The sequence below is a fragment of the Melitaea cinxia genome, chromosome 1 (genome assembly GCF_905220565.1).
Source record: "Melitaea cinxia chromosome 1, ilMelCinx1.1, whole genome shotgun sequence".
NCBI lineage: Eukaryota > Metazoa > Arthropoda > Insecta > Lepidoptera > Nymphalidae > Melitaea > Melitaea cinxia.
Genome location: NC_059394.1, coordinates 17,698,036 through 17,723,678, shown reverse-complemented (window position 1 = coordinate 17,723,678; position 25,643 = coordinate 17,698,036). Strand labels below are relative to the sequence as shown.

The 25,643-nt window shown below is 32.1% G+C and overlaps 1 protein-coding gene across 1 annotated transcript in view; it reads left to right on the top strand.

The window, feature by feature from the left end:
- Positions 1 to 25,643, top strand: part of LOC123658131 (oxysterol-binding protein-related protein 1-like) — an 81,912-nt gene that overhangs the window by 20,142 nt on the left and 36,127 nt on the right. The window contains exon 13 of the mRNA XM_045593589.1: positions 210 to 363. Coding sequence (XP_045449545.1) covers positions 210 to 363 — 154 coding nt within the window. The remainder of the gene's footprint in view (positions 1 to 209; positions 364 to 25,643) is intronic.

The following is a 25,643-nucleotide window of genomic DNA, read 5'->3' as shown; positions in this document are numbered from 1 at the left end:
TTTTAAATCTGACTATCCAATATCATTTTTTAAACTTTTACGTCACTATATACACTTTTTATTTTTTGGGACTTATGTAAATTTTGTTTTGAAACTGTTGTTGGCGACCTGTATTGTGCTGTGGCAGCTTTCGGTTCGGTGGTTTCAAAATAAAAATGGCGATAACTCCCGGAGAATAAGAAATTACTATGCAAATCATGATGTCGTAGGTGAGCGGACCCCCACAAAGGCCGACGGCGAGGAGAGAAGCCCGCGCTCGGTGTCTCCCGCGCTCAGCCCCGCCAGTTCTCTGGGCACGTTGGTCTCGCAAGGCGGACACGTGTACAGAAACGCGCGGCCCTACGCGCGCTCCGGCAAACCCAGGTACACTCACTTTATTGACCTCGTTGACCTTTGGCCTTAGGTGCACGACTGACTTCATTGACCTTAGACCTTAGGTGCACGACTGACTTCATTGACCTTAGACCTTAGGTGCACGACTGACTTCATTGACCTTAGACCTTAGGTTCACGACTGACTTCATTGACCTTAGACCTTAGGTGCACGACTGACTTCATTGACCTTAGACCTTAGGTGCACGACCGACTTCATTGACCTTAGACCTTAGGTGCACGACTGACTTCATTGACCTCTACGCTCACATTATTACATTTAGTTAATAATCTTAGAGTTATTATTGATCGACACGTTTGTTATTTATTATTATTGTTTTTAATGTTGATCGCTAAATAGTTTCTTTTAACGTGACGAACTAAACTAGAGAGGTAAAAAAAATAATAGTTAGCTAATTAAAATTGGATTTGGAGGTCAAAATTAAATAAGACAAGTTATTCAATAACCTGGATTTAACCGAAAAAAATTAGGGTTTACACAGATTTGTATGAACCCACAACTTTAACTTACTTCTGAGAATTAAACGTACGTTTCTAAAACAATACAATATTATTTTTAAACAAAATTAAGGTTCGTAATATTTCTGGCACATGGGTGGAGGTTAACTACGGTCACTTATCGTCAACTGGATTTCGTGAACACGTGGCTCCGCCGTAGCACCACTGGATGAACTCACGCCGACTCTCGAAATTCGTCGACCACACAATTCCACATCACCGTCCACCCCCGCCATGACAACTGGGGGCGAATTATCACGTCTGGGTTAAAAATATAATCTTCAGGCCAGAGGGTAGGTTTCTAATAATGCGTACTCTGGTAATACAATTACAACACCGTAAATCTGTATTGTTGGGATCCCAGCGGGTAACCCACAAATTGTCTTGCCACGTGGTATTAACAGGCACCAACAGCACCACCCATAACCGCCACGCCTAGGACCCCAACAAAATGGCACCCTGAACCTAGCCGAGGCTGAAGACAAAGGAAAAGGAAGGAGCCAAACCCACCAGCGCTTAAACACCGTTGAGCCTACCCTACTCAGCGGACCCCCACCTATGGTTGTTACGCACAACCCTACGTCACAAAAAACACGCGAGAAAACGCGAGGACACACGCGCTAATAGCGACAACGCCTAGCAAATTATAATAGCAATTACATCGATAAACGAAATATAAGTTGAAAAATGAAATATATGCTACACGCTCTTGTCACGCATTCGCCAGCTTACTTCGCAAGTCAACCGTGCGTAAAGAAGTCTTACTTCAAAAATTTAACGTAACACACGTTTATTATAAGGAACTATTATAAAATGGTCCGCTGGGATGACATTGTTTCTTACTTCTTATTAGTGCCTGTTCTTTTACCATAATTTTTACAATGTATATATGTAATTTTTAATATGCACCAAAAGTTCAACATAGTTCAAATAGTGAAATTATGAAGTACTGAGCGTGAATTTGGGGAAGCTTTTTCGGTTCTGATTCCAGTGTGCCATTTGATTCAATTCCGGATATGTCACATATTTCAGAAGGTTAAAATACCACATTACTTGGAATGTAGGATAAATTTTGCCTGAAACCTCTGTAAACGGCGCCCTCGCCTTCGACACGGAAAGTGACTCCATGTGTACTATTTCGGTCTCGAACTCTGAAATTACTCAAACTATGCCAAACTTAGCTAATCAATCACATAACATTTAGGTCTATATATAATGATATCATTCTAGAAATGTCGTATACCACATGTTTTAAGTAATAATTGATTGATTACTTATTGATTTTTATAGTTACCATAATTCTGCCAGTTCCTTAATTTGTTTATGATTTCCATTTCTATCATATGTAATATAGTTTCCTTTTTATAAGTTTAATGTTTTGTTACATTTATTTTAATTTCGTTTTATTTTGTTTCAGTTCCCAGTGGTCACTTTAAACTGTCGCAGTACAAATTTCACTTAATTAGACATATTGCATTTAATCAACGACCGCGCAAAGAAAATACTTTCATGATACTTTTTATATATTTTTTAGTATTTTTGATCTGTGACAAAGGCCTTAACCGTCTGCTACAATTTCCACTTATACCATATAATAACTCTATGGTGTTAAGGAAAAAGGAGATAAGTACATATATATGAACTTTTTACAATGGGCAATAAATAAGAAAGCAACTCATGTGATTTGTTAGAAAATCATATTTTTTTTTTTCAATATGTAATTAGTGGCATAACTCTTTTCTGCCATGAAACATATTAATATTTTAAATCAATAGGTGCAAAGATCTCATTTTTCAGTTTTATTTATTGACTTAACTATGAATTGGCTTATTTCCTTTTTCCTTTCGCTACCACAGAATTATCAATGGAAATTTCAACTATTTTTTTATAATTATTGTTTTTGTGCTGTAACTAATGGTGTTTTATGTTTAAAATATCCGAGAAGGAGCTGACAAAGAGCTTATGAGGTTTGAATTAAGAATTAAGAAGTGATATGATTTTTAAAACAGTTATATACTAATAAAAATGTCCCGGTCTATTAATTTATAGGTTTTATAATAATATTCTATCTGTGACTAGATTTGCTTTAGAGATAGAATTTTGATTTAAGCTGTACTTGAATTGGGTCTATCTTTTGGCTAGTAAGCAAAACCAGAAATATACAGATTAAATACCGGCTGTTAATAATAATAAAAAATAACCTAATTGCATGTAAGTTCTGTTCCTATATACAAAAAAGAACGATTCGTTTTGCTCGCGAACCGTTCAATTTCGATCGTGTTCGAAATTTAACATTTTGTGAGGTTTAACAATAAAGGTTTACTTAGACATCGATCAATCAATCGAATCAATTTCACATTTTACATCGATGTTAACATTCCATTTAAAGAACGAATGAGTACGTGGATTTGTTTCATCAATTTAACCCTTTCAACGCTGTGTCGTAATATGTGTGTCAGTTACATTGGGCGTGTTCAATGGGATCTGTTTTCAGATACGGTAGATGAAATATTTTGGTTATTTTATTGTGAGTTTTATTTATGGACGGTTGGTATACCGTCGTGAAACTTTAGTGAAAACATCAGTGTTGGCTAATGATTTATATGTAAAACGGGATATGTACCATGTTTGTTGTTTATTATTTCCAGTTTCTGATATTTCAGCATTATTACAGTGCACCCATAATTATTATGCCATTAAAATGATAAATAACCCTGATTTACATATAAATCATAATGTTATTAACCACAGAAGTTTAAAAAACTTTTATTAGTTTTGTTCTAATGAAAAAAAATATGTATTAGGTCCCGATCGATGAAGTTAATAATAAAATAATGTAAATAATTCATGTCGATGGCCGTGGTTTCGATTTCCAGAAAATATACTTGTATTTATACACATATCTGTTTTTCATCTGATCTGTTCTGATCTGGTCTGATCTGTTTGTCTTTTTCATCACGCAAAACTGATAAAAAATATGACTTCTTCACCGCGGGTTGTGAGATTCCCTCCTGAGTCTAGGTGTAATATTTGTATAACAAAAAATGTTTAGCTATAACAGTCGGCTTTTACACAAGCATTAAGCTGCTTACCTTGAGATTTGACAACTGTGTGTGTATGTCAAGATATTTATATTTATTTATTTATGAGTTAGACTTATGTATCAGATAAGGACTTGTGTTTTATTAACATCCACAACAGTAATGTCTTTATTAATAATTGGCGTATAATACATACCGGTTATTTTATTTAAACGAAATAATACAGTTATCGTTTATGACAACACAATAATACGCTAGTCGCAGTGAAAGGGTTAATAGGATAGTCAATAATTTTTTGTCACATTTACAATATAAATCAGATTAAGTGTTTGAATCTATTAAAAACTGAAAATGCAATTAAAATATATTATATAATTGAAAATTATCATAATAATATTTAATGTTGATATGTGAGAATTCGAACTACTTCCATAGTTATTATACTTAAAACAGGGCTTATTATAAAAATTGACTTTATACATATCAATCTCATTCATTAAATAAAAGTGTGCACTGTAAAAGGTGGCTACAATAATTATTTAATAATATGGTTAAATTAATTAATAATTAGTTTTAAAATTAATTCATTTTCTAATGGTTTATGACTATAGTGATATATTCATATTAATGTAATTGGCCGCTTTTATATATTATAAAATAATTAAATAGGCCTTCAATTATTACGCCATTTTTTAAAGATTTTCTTATTTTCTCAAAGTACAAATGCAAAAGTTCTAAACGAGTTCAAATAGAGCATTAAATAAATATTAAGATGAATATATAAGAAAGATATAGACAAAATTGAATAATTATAAATAAATGGGTATTTCTTATGTTAATATGAGCTTGGAAGTGATTTATTATGAAAATTTTCTTATGAAATTTTTTATTCTGAAAATATCGAATATGTAATTAAGTGCCATTTATAAAATAAATTTAAAAATTGGTTGGTTTCGTACCTGACATGCGAAATATGTGATAAATATATTATATAAGTTTTTATTGTTTGTAGCCATTAGTGAAATTATTTGACTATTAAATGTATATTTTATAATTTTATTTGTTTCATTTAATTTAATTTTAGTTTTTTTTTTACCTAATTTAAAATTTAAGCTATAATATAACATCAGCAATGTATACCGCATTGTAACAGTAATTCTCGGAACCAATAACAGAACAGTATAAGGCGCCTCACAAACTGCAACGTGGGTAGCTATATACCTGCAGTGTATCAAGAGATTTACCGTGGCGTTATTGTTGTACGTCGGATTGTCAGAGGGTGAGTGTTATTAGAGATAGTGTATAATGTAATGTGACGATTTTACGGCGCGGTTTTTAATACGCGATGGAGTATAGCTACTAATATTTAGTAGGTATTATAGCTGAATTTTTGTAAAATTTCAACAGCACTGTAACCGCTTGATTTTTTAAATACTAGCTAACCCGATAGACGCCATACCTTGTGATCTCTTAAATACATAAATCTCAAAAGATCGTTAATTATTTCAAAATTCTTCCATACTCTGCGTCCTTTTGTACAGTACACCGTTCAGATTCCGTAAGAATCTTCGACAAAGTATTAGAAAACCTTAAAAAAATGAATAATAATCAACCGCTCTTGAATTTTGCGCTTACCAATATATTAAATGACTATTTTTTTGTATAGACGTAGCAGATATTTGAGTATCACAGATTTTTCGTATTAAAACGTGCGGTATTCTAACATGCGCGTTAGTGTTCTCGTCCCGCGTTGGGTGCCACATTAATTTTGTGGTGTGGGGTGGGAGGCGTCCGCTTGTCTCGCCCGCTCACAGCCAGTTGCGTTGCAGCGCTCGTCGCCTGCACACGTATAGCTCCCGCGTTTATCACACACTCCACACATGCCAGTCGGATCGTGAGTGTCCATCTGGTTACATAATTGGACTGCTGGCTTGATTGATGTTGTTATATAGATGTATCAATGTGACGCTTTTACGTAAAACGCTATGTTCGATGTTGGTTTGTATTTGATGAACGTAATTTTATTTTAGCTTGTAGATGCGATCGATTTTATAACTTTATTTATAACATGTTACTTTTTTTTTGAGCACCTTTGATAACTAAAATTATTTCTCTAAAACATGATTAAGACTTAAAGAATACTAAAAATTTTATAAGAACGACATGATCATTGCAAATGACCTAATTCCTGAGCTTAACATTTCAAGACGTTATACCGTACTCTTGTCTAGGGATTTATTCCACAAGTCTTATAACATCTAGAGATGACATTTACTTAACCTACAACGGAAATTTCAGTACGCGAGCAACGTAAAAAATACCTTAAGTTGAGGGGTAGAGATTTTGGGGAAGCTAAGGTACTATTCGAAATAGACAGGATTTTCCCTTAAAAATTTATTAGCCTTGTTACTTAGACAAGTTCGGTAATGCATAACGTACGTTACGGTTTCATTTTACTGATTGAGGATTTTCATCAACTCTTTGATCGACGTCTAAATTTTTTTCCATTAATGATAGTATTTATATAGTATTTATTAGAATTATATCGTATTTATTAGAATCTGGTTAAGTTTCTATTAAATTAAAATTATGCTGTAATTAAAATACCACATAAAAATCGAGTTTAAATTAAAAATTTTAATTCTCATCCCATTTTTACTGCGGTCCCGGAATAATTTATAAAGATTTTTCACGTTGTCCGTTTTTCCGCTTGATTACTTTTTAACCGACTTCCAAAAAAGGAGGAGGTTCTCAATTCGACTGTATTTTTTTTTTTTTTTTTTATGTATGTTACATCAGAACTTTTGACCAGGTAGACCGATTTCGACAAATTTTGTTTTAATCGAAAGGTGGTGTGTGCCGATTGGTCCCATTTAAATTTATTTGAGATCTAACAACTACTTTTCGAATTATATCTAATAATGCGTTTTTACTTGACGCTTTTTTCGTCGACCTACGTTGTATTATACCACATAACTTTCTACTGGGTGTACCGATTTTGATAATTCTTTTTTTGTTGGAAAGGGGATATCCCTAGTTTGGTACCATGATAAGGAAACCAGGATCTGATGATGGGATACTAGAGAAATCGAGAGAAATTCTTGAAAATCCGCAATAACTTTTTACTGGGTGTATCGATTTTGATAATTTTTACTTTAATCGAAAGCTGATGTTTATCATGTGGTCACATATAAATTTTATCGAGATCTGATAACTACTTTTTGATTAATCTTTGATAACGCGTATTTACTTGACATTATTTTCGTCACCTTACGTTGTATTATAACTCATAACTTTTTACTGGGTGCACCGATTTTGACGTTTCTTATATAAATTAAAAGCTACTATTCGTCACGTGGTCCCATTCAAATTTAATTGAGATTTGATTCGTAATTTGTGAGTTATATCTAATATTGCGTATTTACTTGACGGTTTTTTCGTCACCCTACGTTGTATTATACGTTATATCTTTTTACTGGGTGCACTGATTTTGATCTTTTTTGTATAAATCAAAAGCTAATACTTGTCATGTCGTCCGTTTTAAATATGATTGAGATATAATGAGCAATTTTTGAGTAATCTTTGATGACACGTATTTACATGACGATGTTAAGACGACTGTGGTCATGTTCAATACTTTGCCACAACGCCATCTATCAAAATGTAATGAAATTACTTCGTTCACTATCGATCAAATTACAATATTCCACTAGAGTAGAGAGTAGCAGTTTATTTGTTATAAATATATTTGAGCTTTTAATTTTTGAGTTATCGCTAATACTGGGTATTTACTTGGCTATTTTACGTCGACCAACGTTATATTAACCTCATTACTATTTTACTGGGTGGACCGATATCGATGATTCTTTTTTTAATCGATAGGTGGTGCTTGTCATGTGGTCCCATTTAAATATAATTGAGATTTGACTCGAACTTTTTGGGCTATATCTGATATGGCGTATTTACTTGACTGTTTTTGGAGTTTTCTCCTTAAGAATCGATTTTCATTTAAGGCCCCGGAATGAAAAAATTGAACAGTAAAATCTACTGAATGAATGACCTTGTTAGAGATGGCGTTCAGACGTTTTCTAATAACGCAATTAGGTTCCGATAGATGGCGTTATTGCATTCATTTATTTACAGTTTGATATAATAATAATATATTTCTTAGACTAATAAGCCTTTTTGTGCCTATTTAGACAGTTGATCTGAAGGGGTAAACTCCAGTCGTGCATCGGAGCTGTGTGAAAACATGAACATTACATATTTTTAATAAAAAAGACATAAACCGTAATTCAATATAAATCCGCTTCAACTAAAAAACCCGCCGTAATAAGCGATGTCAGCGCTTCGCGCGAATCGACGACGGGCCTTTTTTGAAATTTCTGCCTACAATCGTTAACAAAATGTTAGAAATAACAGTAGAACATTATATAATTCTACAATTTTATAATGTCGTGTTATATGGAATACGAACAAAGTATTACTATTTTTTCGTCGATCTACGTTGTATTACTCTTCGATGTAATTGAAGTCGGTTTTTTTTTCGTTTGCGAGCAAACACAATTATTTAAAGCAATGAGTTAAACAAGGGATTGTTTAAAAAATAAGATTTTTAAAGTACGCCATAACAACATATAGCATTCATGTTCATCTATTTAGTCCACCATCATTTTCTTTATGAGTTTTCATTACTTATATATTTATGAGGCTCAAGCAAAATATTTGGCATTGTGTATGAAATGTTCAGAAAATATTCATAAAAAGATTTTTTAAATCTTTCATAAGTTAATCAAATTAATAATAAATAAATAAGTTAATCAAATACTTTTTTTACAAATAGCCCGAAGGAATCGATTCGACCGTCAATTTATTTTTCTAGTACTTACGAGTGTCTGCAGTAGACGAGCACTGACAATTAGACAGGAGCTTTAAAATCTAATTTCCTCGGAGTTTTACGCATTAAATAAGCATCAGAAATTTTTATTCAAGTTATAAACATGGAAGATGTTTATAATTTTGTTCATAAATTAGTCAGGTCTTTTAGTGTTAAATATTTAATTTCCTTTGGAAGTAACTGAACTAAAAGCAAAATGTAAGAAAAAAATATTTATTAGAGTTAGAAACTAGCAGTAGGTAAGGTTTTTTGAAACCGTAATTGGAAAATTCCATTGAAGAAACAACTTTATAGTTATGTATTAAACTCTCACAAACCATAGTCAATTGTGTCCATTCGTCGAAAAATTGAAGTCAAAGATAAAAACGACATAGTTGTGAACCTTTCAACCTCATCCCAATGCTGGCATTGGTCCAGTTGAAACAACATTGTTTGCATGGTTGGGCTTTAAGATGTTGCTTATCATGTTTGAAATTTAGCATGTAACTTAGTCTTTATTATGTTAATGTTACACAAAGTATTGTGTATTTTAATTTCTCAAACTAATATATCTATGCAATACTATTTTTCCAATTTAATAGTGTGATTTTAACGCTACAATACCAAAAATTAAGGCAGTAACAACACATGTCAATCGACTTGTCAATTATCGACAGTTGACGCGGGTGAAGCCTCAGCCTACTAATTAGGTATGTGAAAACAATCAATAGTCTATACACCTACGTGAATAAACACATTTGTTGATTGCAATTAAACTATAAAAACTTTAAATCAGATTGTCATAGCCGTATACTCGTATGATAAAACAATTTTCAAAAAAGTTTCCATTGAGTAGACCATATTCTATAATTGAGAATCTGCCACAAAATTCAATATCATGTTTAGTTACCTTAAAATTTAAAGTTTTATGAAATTTAATCGTTTAATTTATTTATATATATTTGTGTTTAGATAATTTTCTAGAGCTAATTAGCTGTTTTAATGTGTCTGAATTAATATATGGCCGATAGAACTCGAGGTGTAGGTTAAAATTAAAAATAACAATTGAGATATAGACTCGAATAGAAGACTGGAATATGGATATTGGATCAAGTTGAAAATTGTTTAAGCGGTAGAAAGCCGTTTAACTGCTAAAACCACTCCATGTTCCTAGCCAAATATCCACGCATTTTATAGAAAAACTATCATGGTACGTACAACGTAGCAATCAGTAGCAAGTGAACTTAATAGTTAAAGCCACGCAGGTCATTATACCTACTTGAATTATATTTATATATCGAATTAAATCTCAAGACCAACGTTTGTTCGATTCTTAAAAGGTTTACTGATTTTATCGTCCGTTAATAAAAGCCATCCGTCCGTTTGAGTTTTTGTTGGAGGTATGAAAGCTTTTTAAGGGCTAATTCATTAATTACATATGCTTAGGCGAAAAGCTTATACTCGAATACATATATATAACTAATAAATTAAACTGATGTGGTGTCATTCGAGTTGACAAATATGGCTACTGTTTCATTCGTACGATTTATTTTTGTTTTACCGACACATTAGGAAATTCTAAACAATGTTTTAATATCATATCAAAAATCGACCGTTCCAGCGGGGATTTATGGCTACTGTTTGTTAATTCTGCATAATGTTTCATTCTAGCGTTGAAACATTTCATAACTTTTGTTCCTTTATTGGATACAAATATATAAGAAAGTGAACATTTTTTTAATATTATAATATTAGTAATTACGGTTCTAATAAATGTACTTTAGGCTGAATTATGATCGAGCTGTTTTTCATTAAATAACGTCAATTTACTCGACGTTACTTAGAAAGTAATTTCTCAACCAAAAATAAGATTACCGTCCATCATACGCAGGCTGATTAATAAACCAAGCCACGAAAGACTTCGACATTCGAACTTTATACTTTAGTAGTGCAAATTTTGTAAAATAAATCTCTTTCAATCGAAAAAGAATTTTATGTCATTGACGTAAGTAATCTTACTTTTTCAATGTGTAATTTGATTATTGATAATGTACTTATAATAATTTTGTACATATTCGCAAACTGTTAGTTTCGAATTATTTACCATGCTAGTTTTATCTAAATTATTTTTAAAATAAGATAATTTCAATAAAAAAATAATATTATACTTCTCCTACATGGCGAAAGAGGCCTATGCCCAGCAGTGGGATATAACAGGCTGAAGCTTTACGTAGATAATATAATTTATCAAAGTTCATGCGTAACGGGAAATAAAAAAAAAGATGAACTACTGTTTTGCGTGTTTATTGATTCAGCAGAAGCTATTTAAGAAAGAGAGTAGAAAAGAGAGATTCTATAGTATTTGAGATCTACAATGACACATCGAAAAATCTGTTACTTTTCGACATGATTCATCAGAGTGCAGTGATTCAGCATTTTGATAAAAGTACGAAAAGTATAACAGCTTTTTATCGAATTCAACGTCAACATGAATTATTAGCAGAGTAATCATGTGTATAATTAGTTATCACGTGACTATTTTTTTCTGGAAATTTCAAAAATATCTAAGGAAACTTTTTAAAAACAGATTCCAGTTATTTGAGCCCGTAATAAAGGTCGAACGATGCGACATCCTTTGAGATTTCTTGACTAAAAATAAGCTTTGTTCGTAAATTTTATTCCCTTTTTAAAGTCGTTTATCTTCAGTAAGTCAATAATTATTTAATTAGTTCAAAATACGGCTTACAAAGTAATTTTTTCCTACACAAATTATTAAAATTACATTCAAAGTTAAAGACTACTCAACTCATGAATTAGTTCCATTTTTTTTGGTTGCCTTTTTGCTAGCCACTAAAATCTCCGTTTTATCGAATCGCGGAAAGTTTTTAATTTTGTCCATTACCGACTACCGTCTGCCTTGCCTTTGTTTGTTTTTGCCTAAGTTTTCTAGAACGCTACTTTTGTCATCCGGCGGTTTGAGCATTTCCAAATATTCCAGTTAAAGGGTGTTGTTGACCTATATACGTGACGATACTGGCATTATAATGGAGAGAAAAAATAAGAATTCAGTTCCTAATTCGTTACATTTATATATTTTTAAACTAGTAATAAAATACATTTTTAAACTAGCTGTGCCTGCAATTTCGTCCGCGTGGAATTTAACAAAAAAAATTATTGTTCAGTCCGCATAAATAAATAAAAGTAGCCTAAGTTACTCCTTACTATATCAGCTATCTGCCAGTAAAAGTCCCGTCAAAATCGGTCCAGCCGTTTCAGAGATTAGTTAATTACGTCCATATGCAGTTAGTAAAAAGCAGTTATTTTAATTTATAATACAGATGTCTAAGCACTTGGGTTAATAACATAGATATAGCAAACAATATAAGAACTGATGTAGAAACAATAACTAAATCAAAACATAATTATAATACGTTTCATTTAAAATTAATCTGTAGCAATTATATAAACAAAATATACACTTCATTCTACATTATTTTTACAGATGCTTCTAAAAATAGCAATAATAACATTGGCGCAGCATTTTATGATCAACAGAATGGACTTTGTATAAAATTTAAAATTAACTTTTAAGCCTCTATTATGGAAGCTGAACTTCTTGCTATCGCAGAGGCACTGTCCTATTCCAAAACTTTAAGCACTAACAGGATTTTAATATTAACTGACTCCAAAACCTCGTTGCAGCACCTGGCTCGTTGCACCTCGACATTTCGAGGCACAACGATAGCCTACTCCATTCTAGATACAATTACACAAATCAAAGAGAGTGGGAAAACTGTTATTTTACAGTGGATCCCATCTCACATTGGTCTAGCGGGCAACGAGTTAGTCGATACTTTAGCTAAAGAAGCTTCAACTGAGGGTATCCCTATTAACCTTTTACCTTCTTTTACCACCCATATATATACGCTTAGAATTCAATGTCATGACCAATTTAAAGAATATTTTAACCAAAGATCTAAGGAAAAAGGTATATGGTATCGCACGATCCAACCACATCCTGCACGACCCCCATGGATTGAAAAATCATGTTTGAGTAGAACAGAAACTGTGACAGCACTGAGGCTTCGTTCCGGACACATTCCATGCAATAAATTCTCATTTCTAATGCGGAAAATTACATCTCCGAATTGCTCCGTCTGTAATGTTGTTGATGACTTTTACCACATATTGATGGAATGTGCCCGGAACAAAGACATCAGAGATACATGTCCTTTTATTAATGAGTTGGGAAAATGTAATACCACCCTGGCTGACCCACTCTCAGACTTGGCCCGAATTTTATATAAGTTAGTGGATAGGAGAACTTACGTTGTGAATATGTAATAATTAAACTATGTCTCCTAACCAGGGCGACATAATCGCTCTTGCGATAAAGCCCTTAAACTTGATGAAAAAAAAAAAAAAAAAAAAAAATACCGATGTCTGTCGAAAGCGTGATGTTTGAATAAATTTCTAAGGTTTCTGAATATTCCCAATTTTCTACGTAATTTCCTTTTTTCCATTCCCTAAGAATCTTCTAAAAATTATTAGTCAATTTTATAAAAAAAGCCGAATTGGTCCAGCCGTTCAAGTATTTGATTAGCAACATAAATAAATAAATAATAAAAATCATTTATTTCTATAATCTTAAGTACAAATCATCACCGAGTCTTCCCAGTAAGTAGTCAGAGACACTTGTATTGGGAATGACTCGCTACCTCCCTTACGGACGACTAAGACTATAGTACACTTAGCATTTTAACATTTTAAACTTTAAAATTAAACTAAGTGTAAGTCTTCTGTGTGAGTGTGTGTGTATGTGTGACTGTATGTGTGTGTGTGTGTGTGTGAGAGTATGTGTGTGTGTGTGTGTGTGTGTGTGTGAATACACAGTCTTATCTATGATTTTTAAGTAAAGCTAAGTAGAGGATCATTGTACGTCGTATGACTTGTGACCAATAGCAGCGGTAGTGAAAAAATATATTATAAACTAATTTTGGCAATAAGGTTTTCAACCTCAACAAAAGTGAGAGACTGCAACCATCTAGTTAATCTTCCTTTGCATTTATAACTTTGCATAGGGTATATATTAAGTATTTTGTTGACTCTGTTATACACGTAGGCGGACTAGGCAATATATTGTCTTCTAGCAAAGGCTGTACGAATTTTGCATGAGGGAACTACAATATCCCTTCTTCTTCGACTGGTTGGTTTGACATAAGTTAGAGATTTGTGGCACTGTAAAACGAGATTTAGAATATAGAGTTTCCTCACCGATAGAAGACCACTAATTCTATAAAGAGATTCAGTTGGAAATCTTAAAGGCTTAGAGTACATGACTTTAATAAGAGATCTCTGCGCTCTCTCCAGATCAAGAAAATAAGTTTTGTTTGCACCTCCCCAAATCGAGATGCAGTAAGTGAATATTGATTGTGCCAGAGCTAACTAAATTTTATTCTTAAGTTTATTGGACATAACCTGTTGCAAGGACTTGAAAACCCACGTGAGTTTCCTGGTTCGATTAATTAGCAAATTCAAGTGGGAGTACCAGCTAAGCCGTTGGTCTAGTATGATACCTAGGTATTTCATTTCCTTAACTTTTTCAATGGGTGGACAGTTACAAATCGAAGCACCAGGTACTGGGCAGCAGTGTATTTTGATTTTATATTTGCAGTCTGGCTGCGACGAAGAATAAGGAGTGAAACAGATATAATGTGTTTTCTGAATATTAAGCGTTAGTAGGTTATCCCTAAGCCAATTAGATATTTTAGTTAAGCCTCGCTCAGCCTGAGCATGTACTATATCCCAAGTTTTACCCGTGAAGACAATAGCGGTGTCATCTGCGTAGGAGATTATCGTACCCCCGACATCTCGAAGATTGCATAATTCGTTAATGTATATTAAAAAGAGAGTTGGACCGAGGACACTTCCCTGGGGGACACCGAAGCTGACTCTGGCTTTATCACTGTGATAAATATCAATTTTTACCTCCTGGGTTCTGTCTTGAAGGTAACTTTCAAAAAGGGAAAGCGCAATATCTCTAACACCGATGCCCTGCAGTCTTTGCAGGAGAATAGGGAAAGAGACGGTGTCAAAAGCCTTCCTCAGGTCTAGAAAAACAGTCAGGCATTTATTACCACAGTCAACCTCCTTCACTATGATAGAAGTCAGTTTCAGAATAGCATCTTGGGTCGACAGACCCTTCCTAAAACCATATTGTGATTTAGATAATATTTCAAATCTATTTAAGTAACTAACCAATCTGTTATTAAGCAACTTTTCAATGATTTTAGAGATTGAAGTAAGGACGGAGATTGGCCGATAATTGCTCACATCTGTTTGGTCTCCACTCTTGTATACAGGGGTAACAATAGATCTCTTAAGAGCGCTGGGGAAGACACCAGTTTTAAAACAAAGGTTTGCAAGATGACATATGCAGGGAACAACAAAGTCTTTAGCATGTTTTAAAAAGGCAGTACCAATCCCATCCCAACCCGGTGCACTTCCCGAGTCAAGACTCATTAAGACACTATGCACTTCCTCAACATCAGTGTCCAGCAATACGAAGGATGATGGAAGAGTATGGTAAAAAGAGGGAGTAACAGAGCCATGACCATATAATCCAGCTTGTTTGATAATAATGTCAGCCAGATTTGCTCCAACAGACACAAAATAATTATTTACAAAGTTAACAGAAGCTATTTGTTGCGGTTTAGAATTTAGAAGAGCCACGTTATTCGTCTTAGGAGGTTTATATTGAACAATATCGTTTACCGTGGTCCAGAATTTTCTTGGGTTATTGACAGATTTGTTAATGAGTTCACTGTGATATTGCCTCTTTAGCCTATTTATAATATTAGTACAAAAATTTCGAAAACGTTTATAAGTAATTTTTAATATTACATTGTGGGGGTCTTTTCTAAGCCCTAACTGCATATTATTTCTAAGCCTAATACATTTTAAGACCCCGGAAGTTATCCAAGGTTTCAAAATCCTGTTTTTATTTTTGAAGTGTATTAATTTAGAATTTGCTTGAATACTTGATTTTATGACACTAATAAGAGAGTTTGCATAATCCTCAGGATTATTATGTAATTGTAGGGAGATTATATCAGTAGATTTAAGAGTTTGAAGGGCTTTATCATAATCAATAATAATTTTGGACCTTCTAGTAGCCTTAGGTGTATAAAAATTGGATAATTGGAGTAATATGAGATCATGATCAGTTATAGTAGCGTTAATAACAGCAACAAAAGCTGGGTTAAGACTTACATCCAATTTCAACATAACATGGTCAAGGCAGGCATTCTCTCTCGTAGGTAGATTATGACCGGGTAGGAGACCATGCAAGGAAAGCATGTTTAGGTAACTGTGTCTATTACGGCGTTCTTGAGGTTTTTCTGTCTCGGTCGGAATCAAATTTATGTTAATGTCTCCAATAACAAAAACGTTTTTGTATTGTAAGATAGTTTCAAGATGTGAGTCAAGAGTGCTGATGAAACTTTCAGCGTTAGGAGAAGATGGGGAGCGATAAATACCAAGAAAAACACAATCAGCAGTCACTATCTGAAGTCCAGTTGCATGAGAGAGGTCAAGTTCGGTAACAACTGCCTGATGATTATTTCTGATATACGCGACAACACCATCATTTTGATTTTGTAGTTTAGCTGTTTGATAGGAAGTATAATTATTTAATAATGGCAGCTGTTTATTTAAATTAATTCTACTTTCTGTTAGAATTAAAATGTCTGCTTCATACTGAATTTGTGCCAAAGTTACCTGTAGGTCATCAAAGTTTCTATATATGCTTCTTATATTTTGTGTTATTACAGTGAAATTATTGAGTGAAGATCCATTTATATGGTTAAAACAATCTTGTATGTCATATTTACCAGAGTGTGCCACCTGCATGCAGTCCAATTCCTGCGTAGTGAGATGACTATCCATTGAATTGAGGTTGTACATGAAGTGAGTTACTTATGATGTACTCACAGTAACACACTAACGAATTGCAATGGTAAATATTTATCAGATGCTTTTTTATATAGAAGTACAAGGTGATCGAGGATGTTAGTTTAAAAGTGCTCAATAAATGTTTTGTATGAGAGTAGATACTTAGTATGAAATATAGCAATTGTGCGATGTACATATATAAATACAAGCTTAGTTGTTTTTCAGTCTTAAGGTGTTGTTTATATGTAATTGTGATTCTGGATATGAGTGAAATTTGTGTATATATATATTTTATAATTGTGTAAAAGTGTGTGAATTTGTGAAGTGTAGTTACAAATGATTCAGCATATGCAAAATTTATATTAAAAGTATTTAAACAAGAAAAATTATTAAAGTGAAATAACAAAAATACCAAATAAGTGGTTGAAGACAGTCATATATCCTGGAGGAGCTGGTGTACTTGAGCCTCATTTTGAATGCAGATGATTTTGGATGCGTCATCCCTTCTCACGAAAACTCTTCCAAAAGCAGTCCAGCAGTACTTAAACTTTTTATTTTTGGCGAGATCACGCGCCAGGAAAAATAGCCGGGCACCTTTAGCAGTAAGCTGTTCTGACACGTATACAGGTGTATCTACATTTGTAGTAAAACCAAGATGCTTAGCTTGCAGCTTACACTTTTTTTATGTTAAATTCCTTAGTTTTTTTTTTAACATGTCAGTTCTTAAAATTGTGGAAACTAATTCCACAATGATGGTGGGGCTACTCTCCCTATCATTACGCGCCTTTATTCTGAAAATGTCCTTTATATCGCGTGGGCAAAGATCGAGGTTTATGGTTTTCGAAAGACAAGTCATCATACGAATTAAATCCTCTCTACTCTCAGCCGTTTTTCGAGGAACGTTTTTTATTTCGATGTTCGTTTTTCGTGAGGATCTTTGAAGGTCTTCTATTTTATCTTCGAGCAGTGATATGTACTGACGATCCTTTTTTGATTGAGATTCTAATTTATCAATCTTCTTTTGAAATTCCTCGTTTTGTGATGTTAACAGAGAGATGTTCGATTCTATATTTGCAGTTGTTTGTTGAAGAGATTTAAGGGTATTTGCGATTTCCTCATATTCCTTTTTTTGTTGACTAAGAAGTGATGTTATAATTTCTTTAACATACATATGTAGCAAATAATTATTATTTAGAATGAATTACTTTTTAGTTATGAATCACTTATTTGTTATTAAATGGCATCATGAAAATATAATATAGCATTAGATAACATTTAATAAATTAATTTCTTTAATTTCTTGGCTTTTTTCCAAATTAACCCAAAACTAAAAGGTCAGGGACCTGTTACATAATTAACAACATACAATGAAGGGTTTTATTTAAATATTCAAATGCCAATTAAACGCTTTGGTAGGCTTACATTATAAAGAAGGCCATATTACGTTCGCCTTTGTGAATATTTCACGGTAAATCGTCTTTGAATTAGATGATTGTCGGAAAATTCATCAGATATTTATGAGATATCCAACAATTTTGTAGATAATGTGAATAAAATTCATTAATCCTGAAATAAGGCTGTCATAATATAATAATATAATTAATTACTGGAATTATTTAAATTAACGAATACTTATAAATATCTAAGTAAATATTATAGATAGAGATTGTTGAGTTTAGATATCAATTTTGATATTGCTTGATTATATTTGAGATTTAATGAGTTGTAAATAGTAGAAATGTTGACTGAACTATTCTATAATCTTATAAAGTTAATGCAAAGGTTATATGTACTTATGTAATGATTATTATTTAGACCTTATTTTCTTTTTTTATTATTCCAGATGGTATAGTCTATGTAATATGTTAATATTAGAGAACAAATAGGAAAATCGAAAATATAAATGAAAAAGTTTGATACTTCTGGTGTATTATTAAGTTTAGATATCAATTGATTTAGCATTTTTATCAATATTTTCTGTCATTATTGTTAGCTTTTAATAAATAGTCAAACATAGACCAGACATATTTATATAATTTCACTAATATCTCAGAATATCTCTAAAAAATATACGCTTCCAACTTTTTAACTTAAGAAAAGCGTGAAAAGTAGGACAAAGAAGTGTGACTTACAGTAGGCTTATATTAGCTTTTAAAATGAATGTGGAGGTAGCAACAAATGTCTCCCTAAATGTTATGATGTAGCTGGCTATTATGTGGAATTGTAAACATTTTGGGGACCCCATTTACTTTACTGTGGAAATTACTATATAAAATTTCACAAATTAAACAATTCTTCGCGTACCTAATTGATATATGAGTAGGAAAATAGAATTGAGAAATGTATTCAATTTTAATAATAATACGATCTAAAGAGACCTAAGATTGCTGTTACTTAAAAAAAACTTTCATTCACGTAGCTTTCCCAGTAGTCTGGTTTTGAATTACAGATGTTTAATTTATAGCATCAGCAGCCCACGCAGAGATAGGTTGTAACTTATTATTTTTCATTTGTGACTGAAATATTCATTGAATATATATATATTTTTTGTGATTATATCAATTTTATTTTATACAAAAACTTGTCAAAATAATATCAAAATAAATTATTAAATTTTTAGCTGCCGGAATTTGTGCGCGTACATACATTTCGAATAATGATTATTATTTATATAGATGTTAAATTTGGATCACTAACCTATGAACTACGGTGAAATTTTAAATGGGGTTACACTAACTACTCCAGGGGCATGTAAATTTTAATGTAATAAAGTTGCAATAGTGACATCTCACAACTGCAATGGCAACGCGCTTGCGATGCTTCTGGTGTTGCAGGCGTCTAAAAGCCACGGTAATCGCTTACCTAGTTATATATATTAAAAAAAAAAACACATAATACAAATTCCACAGTAAAATAAAACTAGTATTAATATCCAAGTTATTAACATTTATTTTGCACGTTCTTTTTAAAAACCCCCATAAAGAACTTCGAAAGGGGTCTATTAGAAATTCAAGACACTATCATTATTCTCCTCCGTTCCCTGACACAACCTGGCTGTATTATAGGTGACTCATTTTATGACAATCGAGAATTTTCAGAGAGTGCATAACATTGTCTGAAACAGTACTGCAGACTTTGTAAATCGATACAATCCGACGGGTTTTCTGTATGCGACATTTTACATTTAACTTAAAAATAAGTCGATTGAAAAATAATTAAAATAATATCTTTAATTTCAAACGAATGTATAGAATATTAATATTATTATCTACAAATATAAAATCTTCAATAGCATAGTGAAATATAATTCAGCATAGTGAAATTTCTAAATTTTTAAGCTATTGTCGTTGAGTGAATGTGGTGGTAAGAGTAATAAAATAGCAACGCGTTCCAGAGCTCAATTTACTTTCGTTAGTAATTTAGGCTTTGCAGGATGGACGTGAAAACGTGATTTACTGGAAAAGTTTATTTGTAACTTTTTATATAAATATAACTTCTTCTTTACGATTATTTACGCCTTATATATGTACTCCTATTTATTTTATTCAATAAAAAAAAAACTTCCACTCGGGAAGACATATCAAAAACCGGTATTATGAAGCAAATGCCACACTATTGTATTAAATTTTATATAAGTAGTAGTATTGAATTAAGTTAAACATACATTCAAGCAAACATCTAAAAAGGTCTTAATGCCACAATAAATATTCATAATATTAATTGTAATTAACATCTATTATAATATAAAACTTTGGAATAAATTATAATAACTATTGGTTAACGTTAAAAAGCAATATTACCGAAAATAAGATGGACATGACACTGCGATACCTAACAGAGGAGCATTAGCCATAAATGTCAAAACCACAAATGGTGAAACAGTGAGGGAAGTGTAGTATTTCATGGAAAATACAGTTTTGTTATAAAAGTAAATTTTTGTATAGAAATAAAGTTATATTGTCTGTAAGCACATTTTTATGTTGTGTTTATTTCATTCTGCATTGAGTCTGCAGTGCACATTTCTTTATACGCACGAATGATTTTTATGTGATACATATTTTTCTGTTCTAAATAAAATCGTTTCTCACAAACAATACAAATATACACATATTTATATACATATGTACATAGTTGTATCAGTTCACCGACTTCACGATTTTCCGAACTGTCACAGTACAGTAGTGCTGTTTTGAAATGGTGACGTACAAACGAAACGAACCCAATTACATATACTTGAGTGTCTTTTATGTCGTGGTCGTTTGATTATTTTTTTGCATACACAGTTAAATACACTTTAAGCTGAGGTGGTAGATAAGATAATTGGATTGTCTGTTTGTAATATTAAAATAACTGCTTTTTACTAAATGCACATGGATGTACACGGTACATATACCAAAATAACATTTACACACATTTTAGAAATTTATTTATTTATAATTCTGTATACTCGTATAATTACATAACTCTTAAAGAACTCGCTACTTTTATCATACGGGTAGTTTCACAATGAGAGACTATTGTATTTTTATTACACTACTACTTGTGAAGGCGACTTCGTCCGAAAAAATGGAATGTGGAATTTAACAAAAAAGTTATTGTTCAGTTCGATAATATTACAAACAAACCCTCTAGTTTTATTTATTTGTATAGATGCTAATGTAATTTTTCATTATAATCCTGGATATAATTACGTAACTCTTAAAGAACTCTGTACTTTCATCATACGGGTTTCACAATGAGAGACTATTGTATTTTTATTATAATGTAAGTTTTTATTAAATAATCTAAAATAAACGTAAAAATTTGCTGTCTCTAAAAATGTCAACTTTTTATATTTCTCATGACCTTGACAAAGGTCAATTTCATTGAGAAAGCTGAAAAAACTTTTACATTATTCCGAGCGTAATTATTTCATGACTAACGCGTTCTACTGTATAAATTTTACCTTTATTAACTTTTAACGTGTTTCCTGATTGTTAGATTAATTTATATTTTTACATTGTGTTGGTTTTTTTATTGTGCGATATTTCTTATTCAGATTAACAATCTGACATCATTATGATTTGATATTTAATATATCACTGTCCAAAAAACATTTGTTTTGTTAATTCTCAACAATCATCATATAATTTCTTCTATAAGCTATTCGTTGTAAGAAATTATTGAGTCATTCCTGTCATGTAGTTTAGCCACGCCGTTTGACCAATAAAATTGTAGTAAATCAGACGTTCCAATTTACCCACTAGTATATGCAAACCATTCAGGCACGTTCTAATTTACCACAGTTTAACTGGTCAAAGTGCTCAGCTAAGTGACAGCGATTTATCGCTATTTTATTAAGACTAATATTGTATAATTTTAAAACATTAAATGGAAAACTTCGATCCTTATCAAATATTTTCATTTTTTTTAATACACACCTTTGCTTCTGTTTTACAACTAAATACTTTTATATAAATGTGTTGTCACCGCTTTAAAAACTTGACACACCGTAGAAATTTAAGCACTATACATAATTATATTGGTATGTTGACTGCTTAAAATAATTCACTTCACAAAATTCAAATAACAAACATTACAGCGTTGAGATAATGGGAACTAAGTATTAAACAAAGAGGTCAAATATTTGTGTTGTGAAGTACGAAGCGTCACCGCCGGTAGAAGCGACGGGCGCAGAAGTTGTAAGATGGAACATGATCGCCGGCTGTGCCAATATAGGTGAGTTATTTTTGCTTAAAGCTTAGTGTTAGCTTGAGCTATTTGAATGATGTTACGCAATATTAATACGACAATGTTTACATCTGTATATCATTGATGTACATAGGTTTTTAAACTTTACACAACTATGAACACTTGAAGATGCGGGACTTAACGCTATGGAAATTCCAAAACTCCCAACTCAGTTGAGTCATCGTCACCGAAATATCGGAATTTTCAGAATAAAAATCGCGATAAGTTCCGTAACATCGCAATCGTTCATTGATGAACATCACCCTGTATGATCCCTGTTTATACATTCAAGAAACGGTTCGTTTTTCTCGTGAAAGAATTTTCCAGTATACTTGAATGGCTGAAAGATCAGAACGGAACGGTATCGATTAAACGTGTAAATTGAAACAGTACGTGAGATAACGAACCTTTTCTATTTTAATATAAGAACTGGGATATACGCGTGTAGAACCGTAAATAATTAGCGGGAGGCAACGATACGTGAACTAATCCAGCTTGTACCAAAGTTTTATGAGTTTCGTGAGGTTGGGCACGTTCACGATAATTTAATCAATATGCGTCCATACTTACGAAAGTAACGTTCATGCCCGATTTTCAGATTAGCTATTCTCTCTTTAGTGCATATGCCAATGGATGCTATTAGCTCAGCTAACTCAATGCATATCAAATTATTTGTGTTTTAAACACGTAGCATACAGCCAACGTCGCCTGCCATTTCTGCGATGTTAGACTTATGTTTGTAGTTTGATTATATATGGTATTTTACAGATATTTTTTTTTGCGATCGTAGGATTCGTTTGTCGGACAATTGAAAGTATAAATGTATGTTAAAATGATTTTAATATTATACAAAACTACATATAGTACATACCATTTCTGACCAGTAAATGAAGGCAATAAATAGGTACCTAAAGATGCAACATTGGTTTTTAATTGTTTATTAACCGTCGATATGGTTTCAAATGTCTATCACGGGTTTTATTTATGGAAACTAAAAATCTATCTCTTGTCTATGCTTCTGTTTCAAATTGATTGTTTTTTTTGTATATAGATTAAAAATGGCATGTAATACATGTGATTTATTTAGAAGTTTCAAACTTATATCAACTGAATACGTTATTTTTTTTTATTTCATTCATATGAATATATCGACAAACAAATTTAGTAATCGAGTCCTTTTCTGTGGCAGTGATGTAGTTTTATAAATATTCGCTTACACTAATAGTCGTAAGAAGGCTAATGAATCTCCATACCTTCTTTTGCATGAACGCAAATTAGAAGTGCCTGTAGTTAGTGACGGCAGAAATGTAACTTCTGAAAAGTAGCGAGAGATTTTTTTTCAATATAAAATACTGTGTAATGTATTCTATCTCATTCTCTTGCCGACTCCTATACTATGTGTCTATATATTATGTGTTTGTTTCTTTATCACGACGCATTTTCGTTTCTTCGGGTTTTTAATCACAACGATCCCAAAACACATTCACTATAAATAAACACACACACACACACACATACATACAAATACTACAAAAAAAACGAATCAAATAACATCATCTATCAAAACCCTATTGGGTTCCGATAGATGGCGTTACAAAAACGTAACGAGGTCATTCCTTCAGTAGATTTTACTCCTATTTTTTCATAGCAGGGTTATTGAAAAAGAGTAAAATCCTAAAAACATCTCTCATAAAGCTATACATATCTTGAAAGTTAAATCAAAATTTTTTGTGTAGCCAATATATTCACGGCATTCATTTTAGTACGAAATATTTCTTGGAAATAGCAACAGCTTGTAGAGCCATCCTTCAACATCATAACAATCAATTTCCCTGAGATTGCCGGCACTCAATACCACCTTCCTACCTCATCGTGGATGGGAGATATAACTTAATACAGGAATCCCTGTGGGAGTAACGTGTGAATAATGATTACCTTAAGCGTATTTATTATCAAATATTTGCTTGGAAAGTGTAGGTGATTTAAATTATGTTAATTTCGTAAAATTTTAATACGAGGTTTCAAGCAATGTTAGCTGTATAAATGGTTAATGAGATTCTCAATGCAACTGCATTTTTTGTGTTTATCGCCCTATAACTTTTTACTAAGTTTACCTATTTTGACGATTATTTTTTTATATAAAAAATGATACATATACGGTCCCTTTAAAATTTGATCGATATCTGAAGGGTAAATTTTGAATAATCCCTATTAATGCGTATTTGACTTCTCGTCACTTACTTATCGTTACAAATTAAATTTGTTTTTATTTCTTTTGGGAGAAAATAATTATTTATTTAATCATGTCCTATCTATACTAATATTAAAAGCTGAAGAGTTTGTTTGTTTGTTTGAACGCGCTAATCGCTAACTATTGGTTGGTCTTAAAAATAGGCTTTATGGCTATTTTTTTTTCAAATTAACGCGTGTGAAACCGCGAGCCACAGCTATTTTTTTTTATTTTTTTTCTTTAATATACGACTGCAATTGTTTGGACGATTACTGTAGTTTCATTATTCAGTAATCTTATATTTAAATTCTCGTGTCCCAATGTTAGTTAAAATACTCTTCCGAAACGGGTGGACAAATTTTTATGTAATTTTGTGTCCATATCGGGTAGATCTGAGAATCGGCCAACATCTATTTCTCATACCCCTAAGTTATAAGGGGGGGGGGATTAAGGAGGTTAATAAAATATATTGCAAACAATTGTATGTATATATACATGTTTACGATTTATTTTCGTTCTGAATTGATATGACATTTATGTTGCAAAATGCAAACTTAAGTATTAGAATACGAAAAATTATAATTTGAGTACTATTATATATTGTGTTATACCAGTAGCTGTTGCATTCTTTTTGGATTATAGAGTACTATTTTCATATACATATAATTAGTTTCTCCTGTAACTATATTAATTTTTACACATATGAAGCTATGTCACAATAAACTGAAGCGAATTACAATGATTTTAAGCGTTCATAAAACTTTTATTGCCCGCCGTAGCTGTCTGCGTTAATGTTCATCATAAAATAGAGATTTAGATGTATTAAGGTCAGTCTAGAGTAATTTGAAGACGATGTGTAGTCATATAGCTAATAAAATTAGATTTGTCTCAAGTATGTGAAATTAATAATCTACTAATTCTTA